Below are 19,271 nucleotides of genomic sequence, written 5' to 3'. Positions count from 1 at the left end.
GTAAGGTTCACCGGCTGATTGGTAAATGCACATATCACTACCTGGACAACTAGTTGTAGGACTGGAAGTACAAGAATCGCAACAGGTGAGTAACTTACATTTATCCCTTGCACATCAAATGCCACTAGTCCAAGGACATAACTAGGGACATCGCCGGGCTTCGAAACAGGAAGAAACCTACTTGAGCTTTAAAGAACCAGATCTTCCAATATAAAGTCCACTGACCACTTCATGGAAGGAGGCATCCAATGGGAAAACCGATGGCAGTGCAGAACTTGTTTTTTTCAATTAAAAAAATGACGCTGTGCCAGTTACCCCCGAAGTATGATGTGATCACACCGTTGCACTTTTAACTGCCCATATCAGCCATGTTTCATACTTAACTGTGTACCACACTGAGGCAGAGGAAAGTGATTATGTCTGTTTCCTTTCAGGTGTTCTTAGGACTCCGGTCCCTCTCCTGTTTTACCAACACGAGATTGAAGACTCTGCCTTAAGGTTTCTATGTGACAATGGAAATCCCGAATTGCCCAGGTAAATGCACCATATATTTTAATTTTTTATTTTCACGATGGCATGCCCTATACTTTCAAACTCTGCAAGTAGTGCAGGGAGCTGAAAACGCAATTGGGTAAGTGTATGGGTGACATTTTATAGTTGACGGCCTGAAGGACAACAGACACCATTCTAAATGAAGACTATCCAGATAATAACTAATGGCGATTTGTCAAAATTGCAGTCAGAGTGCAGAATTATAATATAAAGGTAAATTCAGAGGGAAGCACATTGAGAGACACATATTCAGCACTTCCAGCAATGCAAGTCTTGCTAAGTCAAAATACAAAGACTGTAGGCAGATCGATTCTTGGCCTGCAGGCTTTAAGGAAGGTCGCATCCACCCTGATTGATTCTGAAGGAACTGTTATTTTTCATTTCCCCATTGTGCTCATTAAAAGGCAAGAGGAATTGCCAAATGAATTATGTTAAGTGAGTCAAGAGCCTTTGCATCTTACTTTGCTTGAGCTGCAGATTTGATGCTATTCAAGAGTAGTTATGGGGGGCCCCTTTTTCCAATTTGAATTTTCTTTCAAAATGTATTTTTATTGCCATTTAAACATTTTTGAACATTAACAATCCCAACCCCCCCTGCCCCACTTCCGCCCTTGTCGCCCCACCCCTCCCCCAGATTGCTGCAAAACGTATCGTCTAAGGCAGGGGTGCACAACTGATTTTGACAGAGGGCCGAAAGTACCTTACATGAGGGCTATAGTGGGCCGAAAAGTAAATGTGGGCGGGGTGGTAGGCGGGGCGTGGCAGGAGGCTTTTTAAACCCCCAATTTGTACTAAACACATGGAAAAATAATGTTTTTGAGGTGTACCGATTTTTATTTGCATTTCAAACTTACATTTTGTACTACACATTTTCCATTGTTATAATTTATTTCTATTTAGTTATTGTATCTCGCCTGTTTAATTAACTTATATATATTTTATTGACCCCAGATTGGACATGCCGTTATTTTGGACTGCTACAGTTTGCTATTTGGGTTGCCCAAGAGGAGTATGGCCTTCGTTGAGTCAGGTTTCCTCAAAAAGCCAAAGATGAACATCTCCTAACTGTGCCTGTTTTAGCTTTATTATTGGGTTCACTCTTGGAGTGCAACACTATGCCCCATGTCCCCCTCACCCCCAACCAAACACTATGCCCCATGTCCCTCACCCCAACCAAACACTATGCCCCATGGCCCCCTCAGCCCCAACCAAACACTATGCCCCATGTCCCTCACCCCCAACCAAACACTATGCCCCATGTCCCTCACCCCAACCAAACACTATGCCCCATGGCCCCCTTACACCCAACCAAACACAATGCCCCATGGCCCCCTCACCCCCAACCAAACACTATGCCCCATGTCCCTCACCCCCAACCAAACACAATGCCCCATGTCCCTCACCCCCAACCAAACACTATGCCCCATGGCCCCCTCACCCCCAACCAAACATTATGCCCCATGGCCCCCTCACCCCCAACCAAACACTATGCCCCATGTCCCTCACCCCCAACCAAACACTATGCCCCATGGCCCCCTTACACCCAAACAAACCCCCCACCCCCCAAATCAGCACACACAAACCAGCACCAATACAGACCCGAATCCCCACCCCCCAACTTAGCACACACACAAACATGCACCCATAAAGACCCGAACCCCCACCTCCCCAACTCCAAACCCCCCACCCCCCAACTCAGCACACACACTCTCAAGCATGCACCCATACACTGGCGTAACAGGGGCCCCCGCAGCCCCCGCGGTGCGGGGGGCCCGCGGTGTGGGGGGACCCACCAGCACATGGCAGGGAGGGGGCCCCAGTAAAAAAAAAATATATATTTTTTTTTCTAAAAAAAAAAAAGTTTCTTTTGAAATTCACTCTGCATTCATAAAGAACATTTCTGTAACAGAAATAATTTCTTTATGAAGGCAGAGTGACTACAAAAAGAAACTTTCTTTTTGAAGTCTGAGGGCCGCCGTAACCCATGACATGGAAGACCCTAGGCTGGAGGCCTCCATGTCATGGGGTGGGGAGAGGCGGTGGGGAACCCTATGCCTTCAAAAAGAAATTGTTTGTTTTTGAAGCCACTCAGCCATCATAAAGAAATTATTTTGATTATGGTTCGGTCCTTAACTGAAATAATTTCTTAATGAAGTTATAGTGACTTAAAAAAGAAACAATGGGGCTCATTCTGACCATGCCGGTCCGGAAACAACGGTGCTGGTAAGCTTACAGGCACTGTTGTTTCCGGACCGGCATATTACAGGTCTGCCTTGTGGGGCTGCCGTGCCCGACAGGTCTGACCCTGCCAGGCACAGCAGCCACGGTAGGCAGACCTGTCACGGAAGCACCGGCACCGTTAACAATGGTGCAGGTGCTTCTGTGTCCCCATTCCCGTGGAGTCTGGGGTTTAACAAAATTACCGGCACCTGATTTCCCAGCCGCCGGACTTGAAATAGCACGGTGGCACCGGGAAGTCAGGCCATAGTAATTTTTTATGGGTCTGGCGGCAACCCGCCGGTAGCACCGGCACAGTTACCGCTGGACCCGTAATGAGCCCCAATTTCTTTTTTAAGTAATAGGGCCCCCCCTCAACTCCATGAGGTGTGCGTGTATGAGTCTATGGTGAAAGGGTGCACACTCAAATGTATAGCCGGCTGCCTGTGTGTGTATGGGATAAGGGTGCACACTTAAATGTATGGGTGGCAGTGGGGGTGTGCCTGCATGGTGAAAGGGTGCACACATAAATGTGTGGATGACTGGGTGTGTATAAGGTGAATGGTGTGTGTGCTTGTGTACAGGGGCACAAGAAAACCTTCATTTCGGGGGGGCTAACCCTTCAAATGTTGGGAGAGGCGCTAACTTCACATGCGGTGGGGAAGGGGAAACTTATTTGTGTGGGCGCATCCAAATTATTTACGCATTTTAATGAGACTATTCTAGTGCAGATTCAATGTTACAAGCAGTTAACTCTCTCCTATAAGTCTCCTGTTCCCTCTCTACCCTTCCAATCACTCCCCTGGCATGCAAGTACTAAACCCACATCACGATTTCAATCGCCTAAACAATGTGGAATTTGAATGCAGGTACTAACAGTGAAATGCTTTACGTTGGTAATTGCTGGGTTCTTGTTAACAGCAAAAACCAGGTGCCGTTTAAAATGTGTGTCCTGTTCGGTCTGGCAACTGCTCTAAATGTTAGCCAAGTTGAGTCAATATAGCCCAAAATGTCAGGGGGGGGTAGTGCTGAAGCCCAGTCAACTCAATGGTGTTGCACTACTACTTGTGTTTAATGCCTTGCTTACTCCTAGCCCTATTCTTCCTCGTCCCAGTACTTATATACGAGGCAGTACGTGTGTTTGAGGCACTCTGCCTCATACAAAAGTACTGGGAAGAGGTAGAGGTACATGGAGGTAATGCCTGATTTAGCTACCTGTAATCTTCATCACTCCTAGTCCCACTGTTCCTCATCCCAGTACTTACCTATGAGGCAAGGAGCCTCATACGAAAGCTCTGGGACAAGGAAGAGGGATGCAGAGGTATTTCTGGGCCAAGGAGCTGATTGTGGAGGTTGGGGTGGTGGGTGGGAGGGAGAGTGGATGTGTGGGTGGGCAGGATTGTGTGATAAATCATAATGGTTGTCCATGTCCAGGCTAAGCAGGCATGATATGTGGTATTAGTGGCTAGAGAGGCATTTTGATTTAGCCAGTCTAGTCATTCCTCAGTTTGGTATGACTTTCTTTTAACTGGACATTTCTGATAAAGTAGTCCTGCTAACTTTAATTACCTGGCTAGATTGGCATTTGGGTGCTGCCAGTCTAGCCATTTCTTACTGCGGCATTGTATATTTTTCTGGGCATCTGTGATAAAATGATATGATGTGATTCAAGTCATTTATAATGCGCCTGTACACAAGTGTACACAAGGGAGGGATGATAGAGGGAGGACAAGACAAACGATCTCACTAGGCCTTGTGTCATTGTGAGAACGAGAAGTGCAAGGGAAAAGGGAGCAGGGAAGTGCAAGTGAGAGGGGAGGGGAAAACAGGGCAGCAATGCTCTCAGTAAGTGCAGCCAGGGCAGAGCAGCTATTGGTTGTGCAAGGAGAACAATGGACTGCAGGGTTACAGTTACAGCCCCTAAGTGCATGATAGGCCCGGAGGCATTGCAAGGGTGACCAATCAAGAAAGAGCCTGGACTCAGAGAGACTCTGAGGGTAGCCAAGCAGCCAGTCAGTACAGCAGACAGGTAGGTCAGGTAGGTCAGCAGGGGGGGGAGAGAGAGCGAAAGCAGCAGAGAACAGGAAAGCTTTTAGCTGCTTCCGAAACTTCAGGTTGTCCGCCTCAAGTTTGAGAGGGGCAGGGAGGCCATTCCAGTTGGAGGCACCAGCAGAGGAGAGAGGTCTACCCCCACTCTCTGCCTGGAGAAATGTCTAAGCCTTAGAGAGTTGGAGGTAGCTGAGTGAAGGGTTAGAGAAAGAAGGTATTTTGGAAGAGAGCATTGGATTTAGTGTTGGCACTGGCCCCAGAAAGCCTTGTGGGCAATGCAAAGGTTCTTGAACTTGATCCTTGCAGCCAGTGGAGAGATTTCAGGGCTGGAGAAATACAATCCCAGGGCTTGAGGCAAAGGCTAAGTCTTGCAGTCCTGTTCTGGATGATTTGCAGATGACGGAGACTAGAGGAAGACAGATTGAGAAAGTGGCTGTTGCAGTAGTCCAGCTTAGAGACAGTGAGCTTCTGGTGGAGAGTGAGAAAGGGAAGAGTCCCTTTGAGGAGGAGCAGCTGGTAGTGGGACTTCTTGGTGATGTCCGAGATGTTAGGAGAGAAAGAGAGTGTGGCGTTGAAGATGACACCAAGGTTTTTTGCCTCGCAGGAAGGCAAAGGAAGAGGGCCCAAGGTGGTCTGCTATAGTGAGAGAGGAAACACAGTGGCAAGGGTCCCAATGAGAAGGATATCTGTCTTACTGGCATTAAGGCAGAGATTGTTGGAGGCGCACCAATCCTGAATCGTGGATAGACAGTCAGGAATGAGCAAGAGAGGAGAGGAGGATGAGGGGAGCCTGAAGGAAAGCTGAGTCATCCGCACAACACTGAAAGTTAGAGGATAAGGTAGAGATCAGGGAGGCCAAAGTGGCCAAGTAGAGGTTGAAAAACCAGCGTGAGAGGATAGAGCCCTGGGGAATGCCACAGGTAGAGAGAGGTGGCGGAGAGAATGGGACCACGATCGACCTGGGAGCAGAGTGGTGGTCCAAGTGGAAGTAGGTCAGTCACTCTAGGGTCTGATCTGTGATGCCCAGGTTCTCACAGAGTCAATTGATCAGGATGGGGATGTTGACCCTGTCGAAAACAGAGGAAAGATGAAGGATGAGAATAGAAGGAATGCTGGAATCAAGGTTAGAGAGCAGCACAGGTGTTAAGGAGAGCAGTTTCCATGCCTCTGGCAGCTCTGAAGCCAGACTGATGGTCATGGAGACAACCAACAGATTCAGTGTGGAGAGTAAGCTGGGAGATGGCAAGCTTTTCCAAGAGTTTGCTCAGGAAAGGTGGAGATTGAGCGATAGTTTTCCAGCAGATAGGATCAGCAGACTGCTTCTTGAGGAGTGGGTGCACAAGGGATTGCTCAAAGGGAGAGGGGAACATTGCAGTGGCGAAAGAGTGATTACAGAAATCGGCCAAGGCTGGAGCGAGGGTGTCAATATGGGCTTTGATGGTTCTGGAGGAGCAGCGGAGCACCTGTTTGGACGACACTTTCATAGATCGGACTTGTCTAGAAACCTCGTCAGGTGTTGTCAGAGAGAAAGAGGAAAAAGGAGGAGGAGAGAAGAGATGGCCAAAATGGGCCGAGAGAGAAAGAGGACATAGAGGACAGGATGTCCTGAGATTTAGCAGAGAAATGAGAGGCCAGAGCTGTACAGAGGGCATGGGAGGGAACAGAAGAGGTATAGACCACAACAGGATTGACCAGTTCCTTGCAGATTTTAAAGAGTTTGGCCGTGTTGTTCGAGGCCATGGAGACACATGCTTTATTGTGTGCTCTCTTCTTGATGAGTGTTATTGCTTTGACTGGCATTTTGCTGAAAACAGTCTAGGTATGTCTAAATGCGGCCTGGCATTCTGTACTATAATGTTATTACGTGTTTACACTGGTCTACATTGTGCAGCCAGTTGGAAGCATTAATGTTCCTGTGCACTGTTGGTGACTTGCATGTATTGGATTGTGTTACATTACAAAACAATTGCAAACACTCTGGCTTTATAGCCAATTTATCTCGGAAAGTGTGCTGTATATTGCATTAAAACACAAATTTATATCTTTTTCCTAGTGCAGTGTGCGGCATACCCCTTCAGCAGCACGTTCATGCGTATTGTGCAAGCGTGACAGTCTAGGCCGGCCCAGAGTGTGGCGCAACCCGTGATTTGTTGCCGAGTTGGGGGGCCCCCTCCGCATGGCTCGCAGGGGGGCCCCCACATTTTGTGTTACACCACTGCACCCATACAGACCCGAACCCCCCAACTCAGCACACACACAAACATGCACCCATACAGACCCGAACCCCCCACCCCCCCAAATCAGCACACTCTCAAACAAGCACCCATACAGGCTGTTACAGCCTCGCCAGTATGCCCGGGGCACAGAGGGGTAAAATGTATGCAATTTCTTTGGCGTCAGATGCCACTACACTAATACCCTCATCCACATTTCCCGGAACTGCAAACCCCTCATTAACTTTGGAATTCTCTACCAGACTTCCCACCATTGCTCTTCAGAGATTGGAGGGGGTAATATATCTGCCCACTGTTTCATGTAGTTCCATTGTGTCTCGGCCGCGGGGTGTAGAACATTTTATATACTTTGCTTATCATCTGACGATCTCGAGAATTCTTAAGCAAATATTTTTCTAGTGGTGCGAGTTCCCTAATTATAGATTGTTTCATACCCAGGGTTAATAACCAATGTCTTAGCTGTGCATACCGAAGCCTATCCTCTTCCCGGAGCCTGATGGATTGTTTCCATTGCTGAAACGACATGACCTGCTGCCCTGCCATCATATCCCTTGCCGGCCACCTGCTTCTTCCCACCTGGTAAATGCTCCTTTCTCCAACCCCAGAGTGAATTGGGGGTTACGCAGCAAGGGAGTAAATGGGGACGGGAAGGTTGTAATACCTATACTCTTAACCACGACATCCCATGTATCTCCTACTAGGGCCGTTATCCGGCTTCTATACATATTGGGGGGTCTGTTCGCTTTTGGGCACCAGAAAAAATCATCCCGGGGTATGACTACCACCACCCTGTCCACCCGTCGCCATATCTTGCCAGGGTTCTCACTAAGCCATTCTCGTATGACCCTTTACTGGTCTGCTTGAAAATATGTTTGAAAATTTGGAGCCATCATGCCACTCGTGGATTCTTCCCTTGTCAGATGAAGTGTCCCACCAATCTATTCAGGGTGCTGAAAAACTTCTGAGCAACCACCAGGGGGAGGGCCTGAAAGTAGTGTAGTACTCAGGGTAAAACTATAATTTTGATAACATTAATCCGGCCCATCCATGAGATATTGAGCGGGCCACGTTCTTCCAGCCATTTCTTTATCTTATGCAGAACAGGGGGGTCATTTGCCTGATACATATTATCTAGGGACTCAGTTATCGATACCCTCACGTATCTGAGGCCTCCATCTGACCGCACAAACTACCCGTGTCTATTAGGTAAGAAGTTGGTGCCCCATCCCCCTGTAGGACCATTAGTTCAGATTTTTGGGTATTGATCTTCAAACCCGCCACCCCGCCAAATTCCCCCAAATGTGTCGACAACATCGGGAGTGAGGTGTAGTGTCACCAATAGATCATCCGCGAAGGCCATCACCTTATGTTCCTCCCCACCGAATACAACACCTTTAATCCCTGTCTCTTGTCTGATCCTGGTTCACCAAGGATCTAGATATATTGCATATAACACCTGGGATAACGGGCAGCCCTGTCTGGTACCCCCTCGACACCTGTACAGTCTGGGAGATATGCCCATTTATGGCTAACCTTAACACTGGTGACCCATTGCTGGCTTTGATCAAACGGAGAAAACCCGGATCAAACACCATAGCCTCCAGGGCAAGGAACAGAAATAACCACTCTACATGGTCGAAGGCCTTCTCTGCGTCCGGGGCCAATAACCCTGCCGAAAGCCCATCTTATTTACTTTTTCTATTAGGTGACAGATTCGCCTTATCAAACATTTGTCTCCCCCTGATGAAGTCTGCTTGATCTGGATGAATCAACCCAGAGATTATTTTGTCCAGCCTAGTCGCTAGTATTTTAGTGAAGTTTTTTGCATCTAAATTTATAAGCGCAATAGGTTGATGCAAACCACACTGAGTTTTATCCTTATTAGGTTTGGGGAATAGAACCACTTTCGCCTCCTCCATAGTCCGGGAGATGTGCCCCGAAGTCGAGAAGGAGTTAAAGAGAGATGCCATCATCAGGGGGTCAGAGTATCTTGAAAAACAGTGCCGGGAATCCATCAGGGCCAGGGGCCTTGTTTAACTGTTGGGCTAGGATCGCAGCCCGAACCTCGTCCACTGTGATCTCTCCCTCCAAGCTCTGCCTTTCACTTTGGTCTATTCTTTCCTGAGCAATACCCCTTTGTCTGTTTCCATTCTAGCCATCACCCCATTAAGCGTTGTTCCAAATCTTCCTGTAAAGCCTTTTCCTGCTTGTCCCACAGTGCTTTTCTTGCTATAAATTCCCCCCGTATAGACGCTTTAAAAGCATCCCTTATTACATGTTTTTGCAGTGCTGGGGTCTTGTTTCTATCACAAATGTCTCGGATAGAGTCCTGCAGTTCGTTACAGATCACCCCGTCCCGCAGCAGGTCTCTGGGGAATTGCCACAGCCACATCCCAGACCCCCCCTTCCACTGAAGTTCTAGCAGCAAGGCAGCATGATCCGACAGTGTTTTGGGCCTCAGTTCCATATTCCGTACCTGTCCCAGTAGCTTCGCGGAGACTCGGATATAATCAATCCTTGAGAATGTTCTATGAACATGGGAATAAAACGTATACCCTTTAGCCGCCTACCCCCCTTGTGATTCATGCAAAACGTGGACTAAGTTAATCGGGTCATACTGGCACGCAACCTTTGGGTTGGGCCATTAACTGTGGAGGTCGTGCGAGCGCTTCTATACACATTCGGGTTGCATGCAATGTTAAAATACCCAGTTACAATGAGCTGTCCCGTCATTCTCCAACACCCCCTGTAGAAAACTGTCCTGTCCCATGTTAGGGGCGTACACTGTGGCAATTGGAAACGGTTTGCCTCTCATTAAATAAGGACGAAGAGAAATCTACCTTCTTTTTCAATCATTGTCCCTTTTATTCCCAAGTCTGCAAGATCCCTGAAAGCATTGAGGACCCCTCCCGTCTCACCCCTATTATTCGCCTGCAGCACATGGGGGTAGCCTCTAATCCTCAATTTGTGCTTATCTTTCTTACAGATGTGGGTCTCCTGGAAAGTCACTATTTCGTGTTTCACCTTTTGCAAGAAACCCTCGACCTTTCGCCTTTTGACTGGTGTATTCAACCCCCTGACATTCAGTGAAAGCAAGCAAATCTCCTGTTTACTACACATCCCTATTTTTGCCCTGGGTGCTTCTAAAATGCAGCGATCCCACTCCCTCTGGAGCCCTCCTCCTCCCCCCCACCACCTCCACCCCTCTGGCTAAACTCAACACACCTTCCTCCTCCCATGTTCCCAGTCATGGGGCCAAAGTCTTGTTAAACACCCAGAGAACAATAGTGCGGGTCGAGCAATTCCCTTGCCCTCTCCCGATTCCAAGTACTGGGACCATCCCTTCCACTTCCCCTGTCGATCCCCCTTATCCAAGGGTCCCCCTCGAGGTAAATGCCTATCACCTCCCTGGGTCACCCCCTTCCGTGTAAAACTTGCATGCCCCTTTTATTATACTTAGTCTCTCATTTGGACTGGAGACTTAGACCGTTGACAATCAGGACCGCGTGGAGGCTTTTTCTTTGCTGTAGATTCTCGCACTTTCCTCCATTCCTAGGAGTTCTCTTCCATCCGATCGCTGGGGGCCTCCTGGGTCTCCCTCCCAGGGACTCAGCCCCCTCTTTCCCAATGTTCAGGATCCTAAACCCTTCCTCTAGTGTGGTCATATGATGTTGGTGGCCCTCCCACGTGAAGACCATCCCAAATGGAAAGGTCCAAATATATCGAATCGGGGGTTCGGACAAAGCCCTGGTCACTGGACCCATCTGCCCCCTTTTCACCAGAGTAGTTTTGGCCAAGTCCTGAAATTGCTGGATTTCGGTGCCATTGACTTTTATAGGGGTCGCTTTCCTTGCCGCTTGTAGGATCGCCTCCTTTTGATCGTATCTTTGTAGCGCCATTACCATTTGGTCTGGCACCTGGTTCTGCTCTCATTGGGCCTGCTTGATGTACCCTGTCAATGGGTATCCCACCCCCTTCATCTAGCCTCAGCAGGTCCGTGAACACTTGTTGCATTGTCTCTTGAAGGTCTGGATCGTTCATGCTTTCATTTAGTCCCTTGACCCTTATGTTAGCTGTCCTTGAGTGATTCTCAAGGTCCTCAGATTGGAGCTCAAGATTGTGTGTGGCGATTGCTAACTGGTTTGCTAATGCATCAATCTTTTGCAGATGCTCGGTTAGTTCTTGGATAGCATTTTCGATTGAGTCAACCCTGTCTCCTAGTTACGCAATATCCCCCTTGACTTCTTGCAGGGATTGGGTTAGTTCTGTTTTGATTAGGCTCAGCTGCGTTTGTAATGTTTCTGTCATCTGGTCACTAAACGCTTTGAAACATTGCTGAAACACTTCACTATTGACCACATGCCCTTTCGACTGCGGTTGGGACCCCTCCGACCCTGGCTGATCAATCTGGGTCTGATCGTCACCCATGGACGTTCCCCTTTTTTTGCCACAATTTCTTGAGAGTTCTGTCCTGTTTCGTGCAGGGGACGCACTAATTAAGTGATGCTGCTTTGGCTGCGGGACACCAGAATAATGCAGAAAATTGACTTAGGGCCCATGGCCACAGCTTTGCGTTATAATGAGCACTCGTTTATCCTATCAGGCTGTCGGAAGCAGGGAAAACGTATCTGTGCCTTCGCAGGACACAGCGATGCTGAGGGGGGAAGGAGGGAGATTGTTCCCTTTCTTAAGCGCGTAGTACAGGTGCCTTGGAAAGTCCTTTGTGCGGGGAGTGCATCCGCCCACTGGCTCCTGCAGTAGGTAGTGACTGGGGTGCCGCCGTACTATAGACCTGGGCTCGCCCACCGCCGACGTCTGGGCTCCGCTTGACTCCGAGTGGGGGACCTTCGCTCTAACTCCTGTGATTTGAGGCGGGCACCACTGGGTTACGCGCCCTTTCTGCCATCGTCAGATAGTGTGCCAGAGGAGGGGGGGTCTCATTTCAGCAACATTACTAAGCCCGGGCTCACCGAGCCGTCTCATCCCTCATATTGGTGCAGGGCGGAACGTCCTCCAGCAGCACCGCGTACCACGCTTAACTTGGCGGTGCTCCTCCTCAGATATCTGCTTTCGGGGAGATGGTCCTTTACATAGCCAGACACCCTGAAAGGGGGGCGTGTCCATCTCTTATTGCACCTTTTTATGGATCGTCGGGTGGGAGCACTCTCACTGTGTTATGGTCATGGCAGCCATCTTGGAATCCAATGTTACATTTTTGACAGGTGGGAATGCCCCCTGGTTCTCCTTATCACCACCCATTTTTGATATGGGTTTGATTTCTTTTTGATATGAACTTTCATATCAATTAATTTTTTATATCAAAATGTTTCGATATTAAATTTTATATCGATTTGATATCTGTTTTATATAAACGGATATATAAAGTGTGTTTGTGTACCCTGATACGGTTTGATATAAAGTGTATATCAAAATGTTTTTAATATCGGGGAGCGCGTGTGCACTGTTGCTTGGTCGAGGGCAAAGTGAGTTGTGAGGAGTTAGACGGTGTGTTAGGGTTTGGTGACACGGTGATGACGCGGGAGTGGATTGGACCTTAATCATGTCATCATTTTATATAGATTTAATATATTTGTAGGACAGATTTTAAATAAACTTTATATTATTTTTACATATCAAAAATAAAAAAATTATGATATTAAAATATTGGTCATTTTTATATCATAATAAATTTTTGGGATATCAAAATGTTTTGTTATCAAAATATCGGATATTTGTATATCACAATTTTTTTGATATCCAAATGTTTAGATATCAACATGTTTTGATAACAAAAATATATCGTTTTTTTATATTGAAATTTGACATCAAAAAATGTTTTTAATATCAAAATAAAAAAAATGGTGACATTTGTGAATATATAGTTTTATAATGTATAACAAAATGAAATGTAAAGATCGATATAAACCATTTTTTATATCCTTTTTATATCAAATGTATATTAAGTTTATATCAAAGCTCATCAAAAGGGAAAGGGACTTAGACCGGAAACAGAGGGCGTGAACACCTGTAAAAATTTTGACTTGTCTAAAAGGGAACCCCTTCTGCTACTCATCACACCAAAATAAAAACTAGATGTAAAACAGCAGACAAGAACAAAACAATGCTTAAAAGAAATTATATAGAAACAGTCACCAATTAATAAACACTCTATTATCACATACTAGCACTCAAACAATCTAATTGGAATTTAAAATGTGTTTGAAGGGAATATTGAATTCAGACACATATGGGCTAAATGCGAGATATTGCTGATTAATACAAATGGGCTAAAAGCAAGGTAAGGCTACCTTACACAATCAGGCTAAATGCAAAATATGGCTGAGTAACACAAATGGACAACAAGGACAGACTCAGTTTTAACTTTGGCACTGCTTCAGAAATACCTAGATTTAACTTTCGTAGAACGAACAACAAATGCCTAGGGCTAACTTTGTCAACAGCAAAGGAAACACTTGCATTTGACTTTGGCACAGCAAATGGCACCTTGAGTCTTTTCTTCGGCAGTGTAATCGGACCTCCTAAATGTGATAGTCTACCTTATACAAATAAGATTAAATGCCAAATAAGGCTACTTCACACAATTAGGATACATGCAAAGCATGGCCACTGTACACAATTTGGCTGAATGCAAGATATGACTGACTAATGCAGTTGGGCTAAAAGCAAGATATGGCTAACTTACACAATCAGACTAATTGCAAAATACAGCAAATAGACACAATTGCCTAAAATAAAATCATAACTATCATATACAATTTAGGTAAATGCATGCAGGCATATGATATATTATGTAATAAGAGTGGCAGGGTTTTACTGGAGTACAGTAATGGCTGTACTCCTCGCCCAGACCACCCTTACCTTATCAGTCGCTGCTGGTTAACTGCTGCAGGCTTCCCTGGCGAACACAGAGTGGAGCTGCTTTGAGAGAGCTGCCCTTTGCCTCTGGCCCTGAGCCGACGGCTGCCTGGGCAAGGCTGCCCTAGCACAACCAGTTGAAAAGCGCTTCAAGGGTGAAACAGACCAATCACAGGGAGGGAGTACGAGAGGTGGAGGGAAGTAAAAGGAGACCAAAACAGACGGACAGAGGGAAGCCCAGAAAAACAAAAATACATTTGCACAATACGAAATTCCAATCACCTGTGATCAGTCAGCGATGGAGCGCAGAGCAAGATGGGGCACAAAGCCTCTGCTCACAGTTTTAAATGCGCTCTGGTGTGTACAGTATTTCAAAGCAAAAGGTAGCATTGGGAACCAAAACCAATGGGGTTACAAGGAGGGCGGGAGGTGGAGGGAGGTAACAGGAGACCAAAACAAATGGACTAAGGGAAGCCCAGAAAAATGAAGATACACTCTCACAATATGAATTTCCAATCACCTGTGGCCAGTCAGCACTGGAGCGCAGAGCAAGATGGGGCACATAGATCCTGATCACAGTTTTAAATGCGCTCTGGTGCATATGGTATTTCAAAGGTCACGTTGGGAACCAAAACTGGTGGGGTTGCGGGAAGGTGGGAGGGAACAGAAGCATGTCAGTAGAGGCCTCAATAGAAGTTAGCATGTCAAGATACCACTCCTTCCAAGCCATCATTGTCTCGGGAGGATAGCTCAGGGGCAGCATGCTTGGCTTGGAAGCAAGACAACACGGAGCAACACAGGTTCGATCCCCGGGCCCGCGCTTAGAAACCTCTGGGTATTAAGCGCGTTATAAATAACATATATCATATCAAATCATGGTCCTATTGAAAAGATCATTCAGTACTACATACAGGAAACTCCCTTTCCATCATTAAGAATTTTCCAAACAAAGAGTGAGTTTTCCAATTTACCATTGATCTCAAAGAAAGTATAAGAGCCGGAACAGCACCCTGTAAATGAAAAACTCTTCTCCAGAAGAACCCCTCTAGTGTCACCCAAGGGAAAATAGAGCTGGCTAGAAGAATTTACAACCCATATGTTTAAATGAGGACGGTTTCCAGCTTGTAGAACTGCAAAATAGGTAAATAAGAGAAGCGACTGAAATTTCTATTAATCAAGCAAGATTGAGAAGCTAACTGTGCTGTCCTCTGCTTCAATACAGTAATCAAGTTTGCATTGAAGGCTCCTTTGGAGATTGTAAAGCCTAAATAGGTGAAAAACAAGACCACTTCTAAGGACACACAATTTAAATGTCAAATTAGCAGATTTTAGCTCTTTTTTTATGGTTTCGTGACCAAGATCTTTGTTTTGGCCGTATTAAGTGATAGATCATTGCTTTTGACATCAAGTTGAAACTCATTGAGCTGGCGTTGGAGCCCAATGGGAGTCTGGTCCAAAAGAACCAGATTGTTTGCATATACTCGCCATCTCACAGGAGTGGAACCCAAGTGAGGGAAAAATACCTTGCTTTGGTCAAGGCCAACCCCAAATCAGCAATGAACAAGTTGAAAAGGATTGGTGCTAAAACACATCCTTGTTTCAACCTACGCTCTGTGGGCACTAGTGGAGATAACAAGCCTTCCTTATTAAATCTGGCACGTACAGTGGTGTCTTGATGGAGCGATTGAAGAATGTCTGCCAGGTATGGGGAACAGCCCCACTTTAGCAGCTTATTCCACAATAGGGATCTGTTGACACTGTTGAAGACCAGTGTAAAATCAACGAAGACAACATACAGCACCACACCTTTTCAAAGGGCTTGTTCCTTGAAAATGTTGAACAAGAAAACATTCAAGGATATTCCCGAACCCTTCATAAAACCAGATTAAAAATGATCGAATTTTGCACTATCCTTTGCCAATGTATGCAGATAAACCCACACCAAAGAAGCAAAAACCTTACTATGAACATTAAGTAGGGCTATGGGTCAATAGTTACGGGGATTTAATGGATCACCCCTTTCAAAAATTGGAACCACTATAGAAGTTTACCAAGAGGTGGACAATCCTCGAGATCTTAAAATATATGAATAAATGACTGAGAGAATGTCAGCCCAAAGGACAGAATTGCCCTTCAGGGTGACATTACATAACTCATCGGGGCCTGGTGCACGCACGTTTTTACTCTTGCGAATAAGGCTAAGCATGTCTCCCAAATCAAATGGTAATGTGCAGGTAAAAGATGGGAGATATTACAAGGATACATAGTCACTGTCCCATAGAGAATGTCTGTTGAAAGTGCTCTACCGACCGCGTCTTTGAGATGGGGTTAATTAGCGATGCTGCTTGTAAGATAGAATTATCGTTTAAGATTTTTCAAAAAGCTGATGAATTCTTGGACTCTAAAGCCCTTAACATATTTTCAGAGTCTTTTTGAATTTACATGTTTTTATATCGGCACAGCCAATTTTTAGATCTTTGTTTGAGGGTTCTACACTTCAAATAAGTCTGTTTAAAGCAGCAGGGAGGGGAAAACAATGGTGCACTCCTATATTTCAGAAAAAGATTCACAAATGTGAATCACAAATTCACAAATGTGAACTTCCCAGTTACTGTTTGGGTCCCCGTGCAGGGTCCACAAAACAGTTTTGGGGTCATTACAACCCTGGCGTTAAGGGTTTAACAGCGCCGTAAAAGGTGTCGGCGCTGTTAAACCCGTAACGGCTGATTACAAGGTCCCTTTGCGGGACCCGACCTTAACGGCTGGTTTTACCAGCCGTTGGGGTGGGGTGCCGCAAAGGGACCTCTGTGCTAATTACGGTACCGCAATTTGCGGTACCGTACTTAGCGCCTTCCCCAGTCCCATTTAGCCCTATGGGGCGAAAATGGGAATGGGGAAGGGCCATGGTGAAATGGGGAAATACCGCCCCGCCAACCTTGGAATGGGGCGGTATTTCCCCATTCCACCATGGCCGACTCGTTACAACACCGGCACCAACCATGGTGTTAATAGCACCATGGTTTGGCGCCGGGGTTGTAATGAGGGCCTTTGTGTTTTAGGAGCTGCTTCAGCTCCTTATATAGACCCAAGAGGGCCTTATTCTTTGTACTGTGTGGGGGGGCTGTGCACCAACCCCCCAAGGCCAGCCTGCGACTGACTAACCTGCCTAGGCATCCAGGGTCTCCCCGGTGCACTGCACCCATATATCCTTCTGGAAGGGTGAGGTATTTATTACCTCACCCTTCCTGCCTTTCATGTCCCAGACCCTGCTGGCTGTCTCCCTTATCTGAGAGACAGAGAGGGGCACTGACCTTGGAGGAAGGCTGTGCCCCTCTCTCACGCCTGCTGCCATGTAACAACAGTTACATGGCCTCGCCTTGGGCGGCCCTGGGGCATTACCCAGCTTTGATGGCCAAAGAGCCCATTTCTTTCATCCTTGCATCCCTTTTGGATTTAAACTGGGCCCCCTTTCTATTGTTTGCTGTGTCAAAGAAGTGTACCTTTAGTGCTCATAGAAACACAACTACTCCCGGATCACTTTCAAGTCATTCTCCTCATCCAGGGGGTAGCATTTCCAAATGTTCTGCTACTTTCCAAAATCAGAAATTAGCGGTTGTATCAGCTGTTTTTTTTGTACCCAAATTATTGGGAACTGTGAATATTAGCATGCCCACACTTAGATAGAATTGCGAACATTAGCCTGGTCACATCTAGATAGGATTTTGACTGAAGGATAGCATGCCCGCGCCTAGACGAAACGTGAATGTTAGCATGTGCCACACTCAGAAGGGTGAACACCAGCCTGCACCGCATCCAGATAAGGCTGTGAATGTTTGCATGCAAAAGGTCAGGTAACCCACTAACCAATATAACCTCAAACTCTGCATACTTATCTCATTCAAAAACTCACACAACCATCTCTCGCACCACAAGCCGCACGCACTTCACAACACTGCAACGACACATAAACCGGAGCAACAGCACACACGGACTGACACTGATCCAATACCCGCACCAAAGCTCAGCACCCGGTGTATACCGAGTTGAAGCTGCCAACAGAACACCACTCCTCTCACTATCCTACTCCTTCTTCACCTTACTAACCCATCCCCCCTTATCGTTTGCAGATCCGGCAGAGCGCCTGGGGACCAATTCCATTGGTGACGGTACACGGTACAAATACCTTTAACATTTAACAAATGTATTGGAATACTTAAAGAGAGTATTCAAGGTGCGGGGAAGGAACTAAGATATTGGCACAAAATCGCCACATAAGTCAAACAAGGAAAAGAAGATTCAACATAGGAATCCTCCCGTCCCTTGCACACTATCTAATACTGGTAAAACCATTTGATATTGTTTAGAAAGCACTAGGTATAGATTTCAATGATCATGTTAATCAAATACAAATATTCACAGCAAATCAGTTCTTATACAAAAAAAATATAGTCTTTGATTTACAGAGTACAAAGCAAAGCAAAGATAATAGTCTGTTCTTTGTGGCGACGCGTTTCGAGGAATCTATCCTCTTCTTCAAAGGCCTTAACGGACTGTTAAAGGAAAGTTACATTGAAAAACTTAGTCAGAAACTCAATCATGACGAGTAAGGCAAATAAGTAGTCATGTCGTCATAACTGTATGCATATAAGAATTAATTGTCCATAAACATCAGTAACCAGAAATTTTAGACATTGGAGTCAGTACATTTCTACAGTTCGTTATTCACAATATTTCAAATAACTGATAAATGCTGTATAGATAGCACCCTTTCCCATGTTCTAGGGATTACATCATCATCTACATTAAATGTATCATTTAATGATCCATACATAGACAAAGATGGCTAAAAATACACCTACAAAATGGTGATCAACCGGCTACAATTTTTTGAATACAATTGAAAACTATTTCTGTGTTTAGATACACTAACAGAGTTACAACATGTAGCCATTCTGGATAAACCAGGAAAATGGGTCTCAAAAAATGTTTAGGGAAGAAATGATCTAGTGTTGCATATCAACTTGAATCAGGTAAGATTCCAATCCTCATAAAGGACGCCAAAATCGGCCATTGCAGTGGTTTCGTTATTCACATAGAAGCGGAGAATGCATAGGGGAGAATGCAAATTTACCAGATAGGAGGCCGGTACAGCAGAGGAAGCCAGATCTAAAAAGTGAAATACAGTGATTATGAATGCAAAGAGATCCAGAAATCACCTAAGACATATACGGGGTTAAGAGGAAATAAAGGATGAGATGTACGAGAGCAGATCAGGTATAGATACCTAAGGGGACCTCAAAATAAATTACATATAAGTAAAGCGAGGGTTATTAAAAGCCTTGG

General features: G+C 45.9%; 1 protein-coding gene across 5 annotated transcripts in view; it reads left to right on the top strand.

The window, feature by feature from the left end:
• The window catches only part of DGLUCY (D-glutamate cyclase), an 847,613-nt gene that overhangs the window by 743,514 nt on the left and 84,828 nt on the right, over window positions 1–19,271 (top strand). For all 5 annotated transcript variants that reach the window (XM_069637445.1, XM_069637447.1, XM_069637446.1 and 2 more), the window contains exon 9: window positions 435–534. In XM_069637445.1, the coding sequence (XP_069493546.1) occupies window positions 435–534 (100 nt within the window). The remainder of the gene's footprint in view (window positions 1–434; window positions 535–19,271) is intronic.

The sequence above is a fragment of the Ambystoma mexicanum genome, chromosome 14, assembly GCF_040938575.1.
Source record: "Ambystoma mexicanum isolate Mex_15411 chromosome 14, UKY_AmexF1_1, whole genome shotgun sequence".
NCBI classification, from domain to species: domain Eukaryota; kingdom Metazoa; phylum Chordata; class Amphibia; order Caudata; family Ambystomatidae; genus Ambystoma; species Ambystoma mexicanum.
The sequence above is the reverse complement of the archived record's forward strand: the minus strand, read 5'-3'. Positions and strand labels throughout refer to the sequence as shown.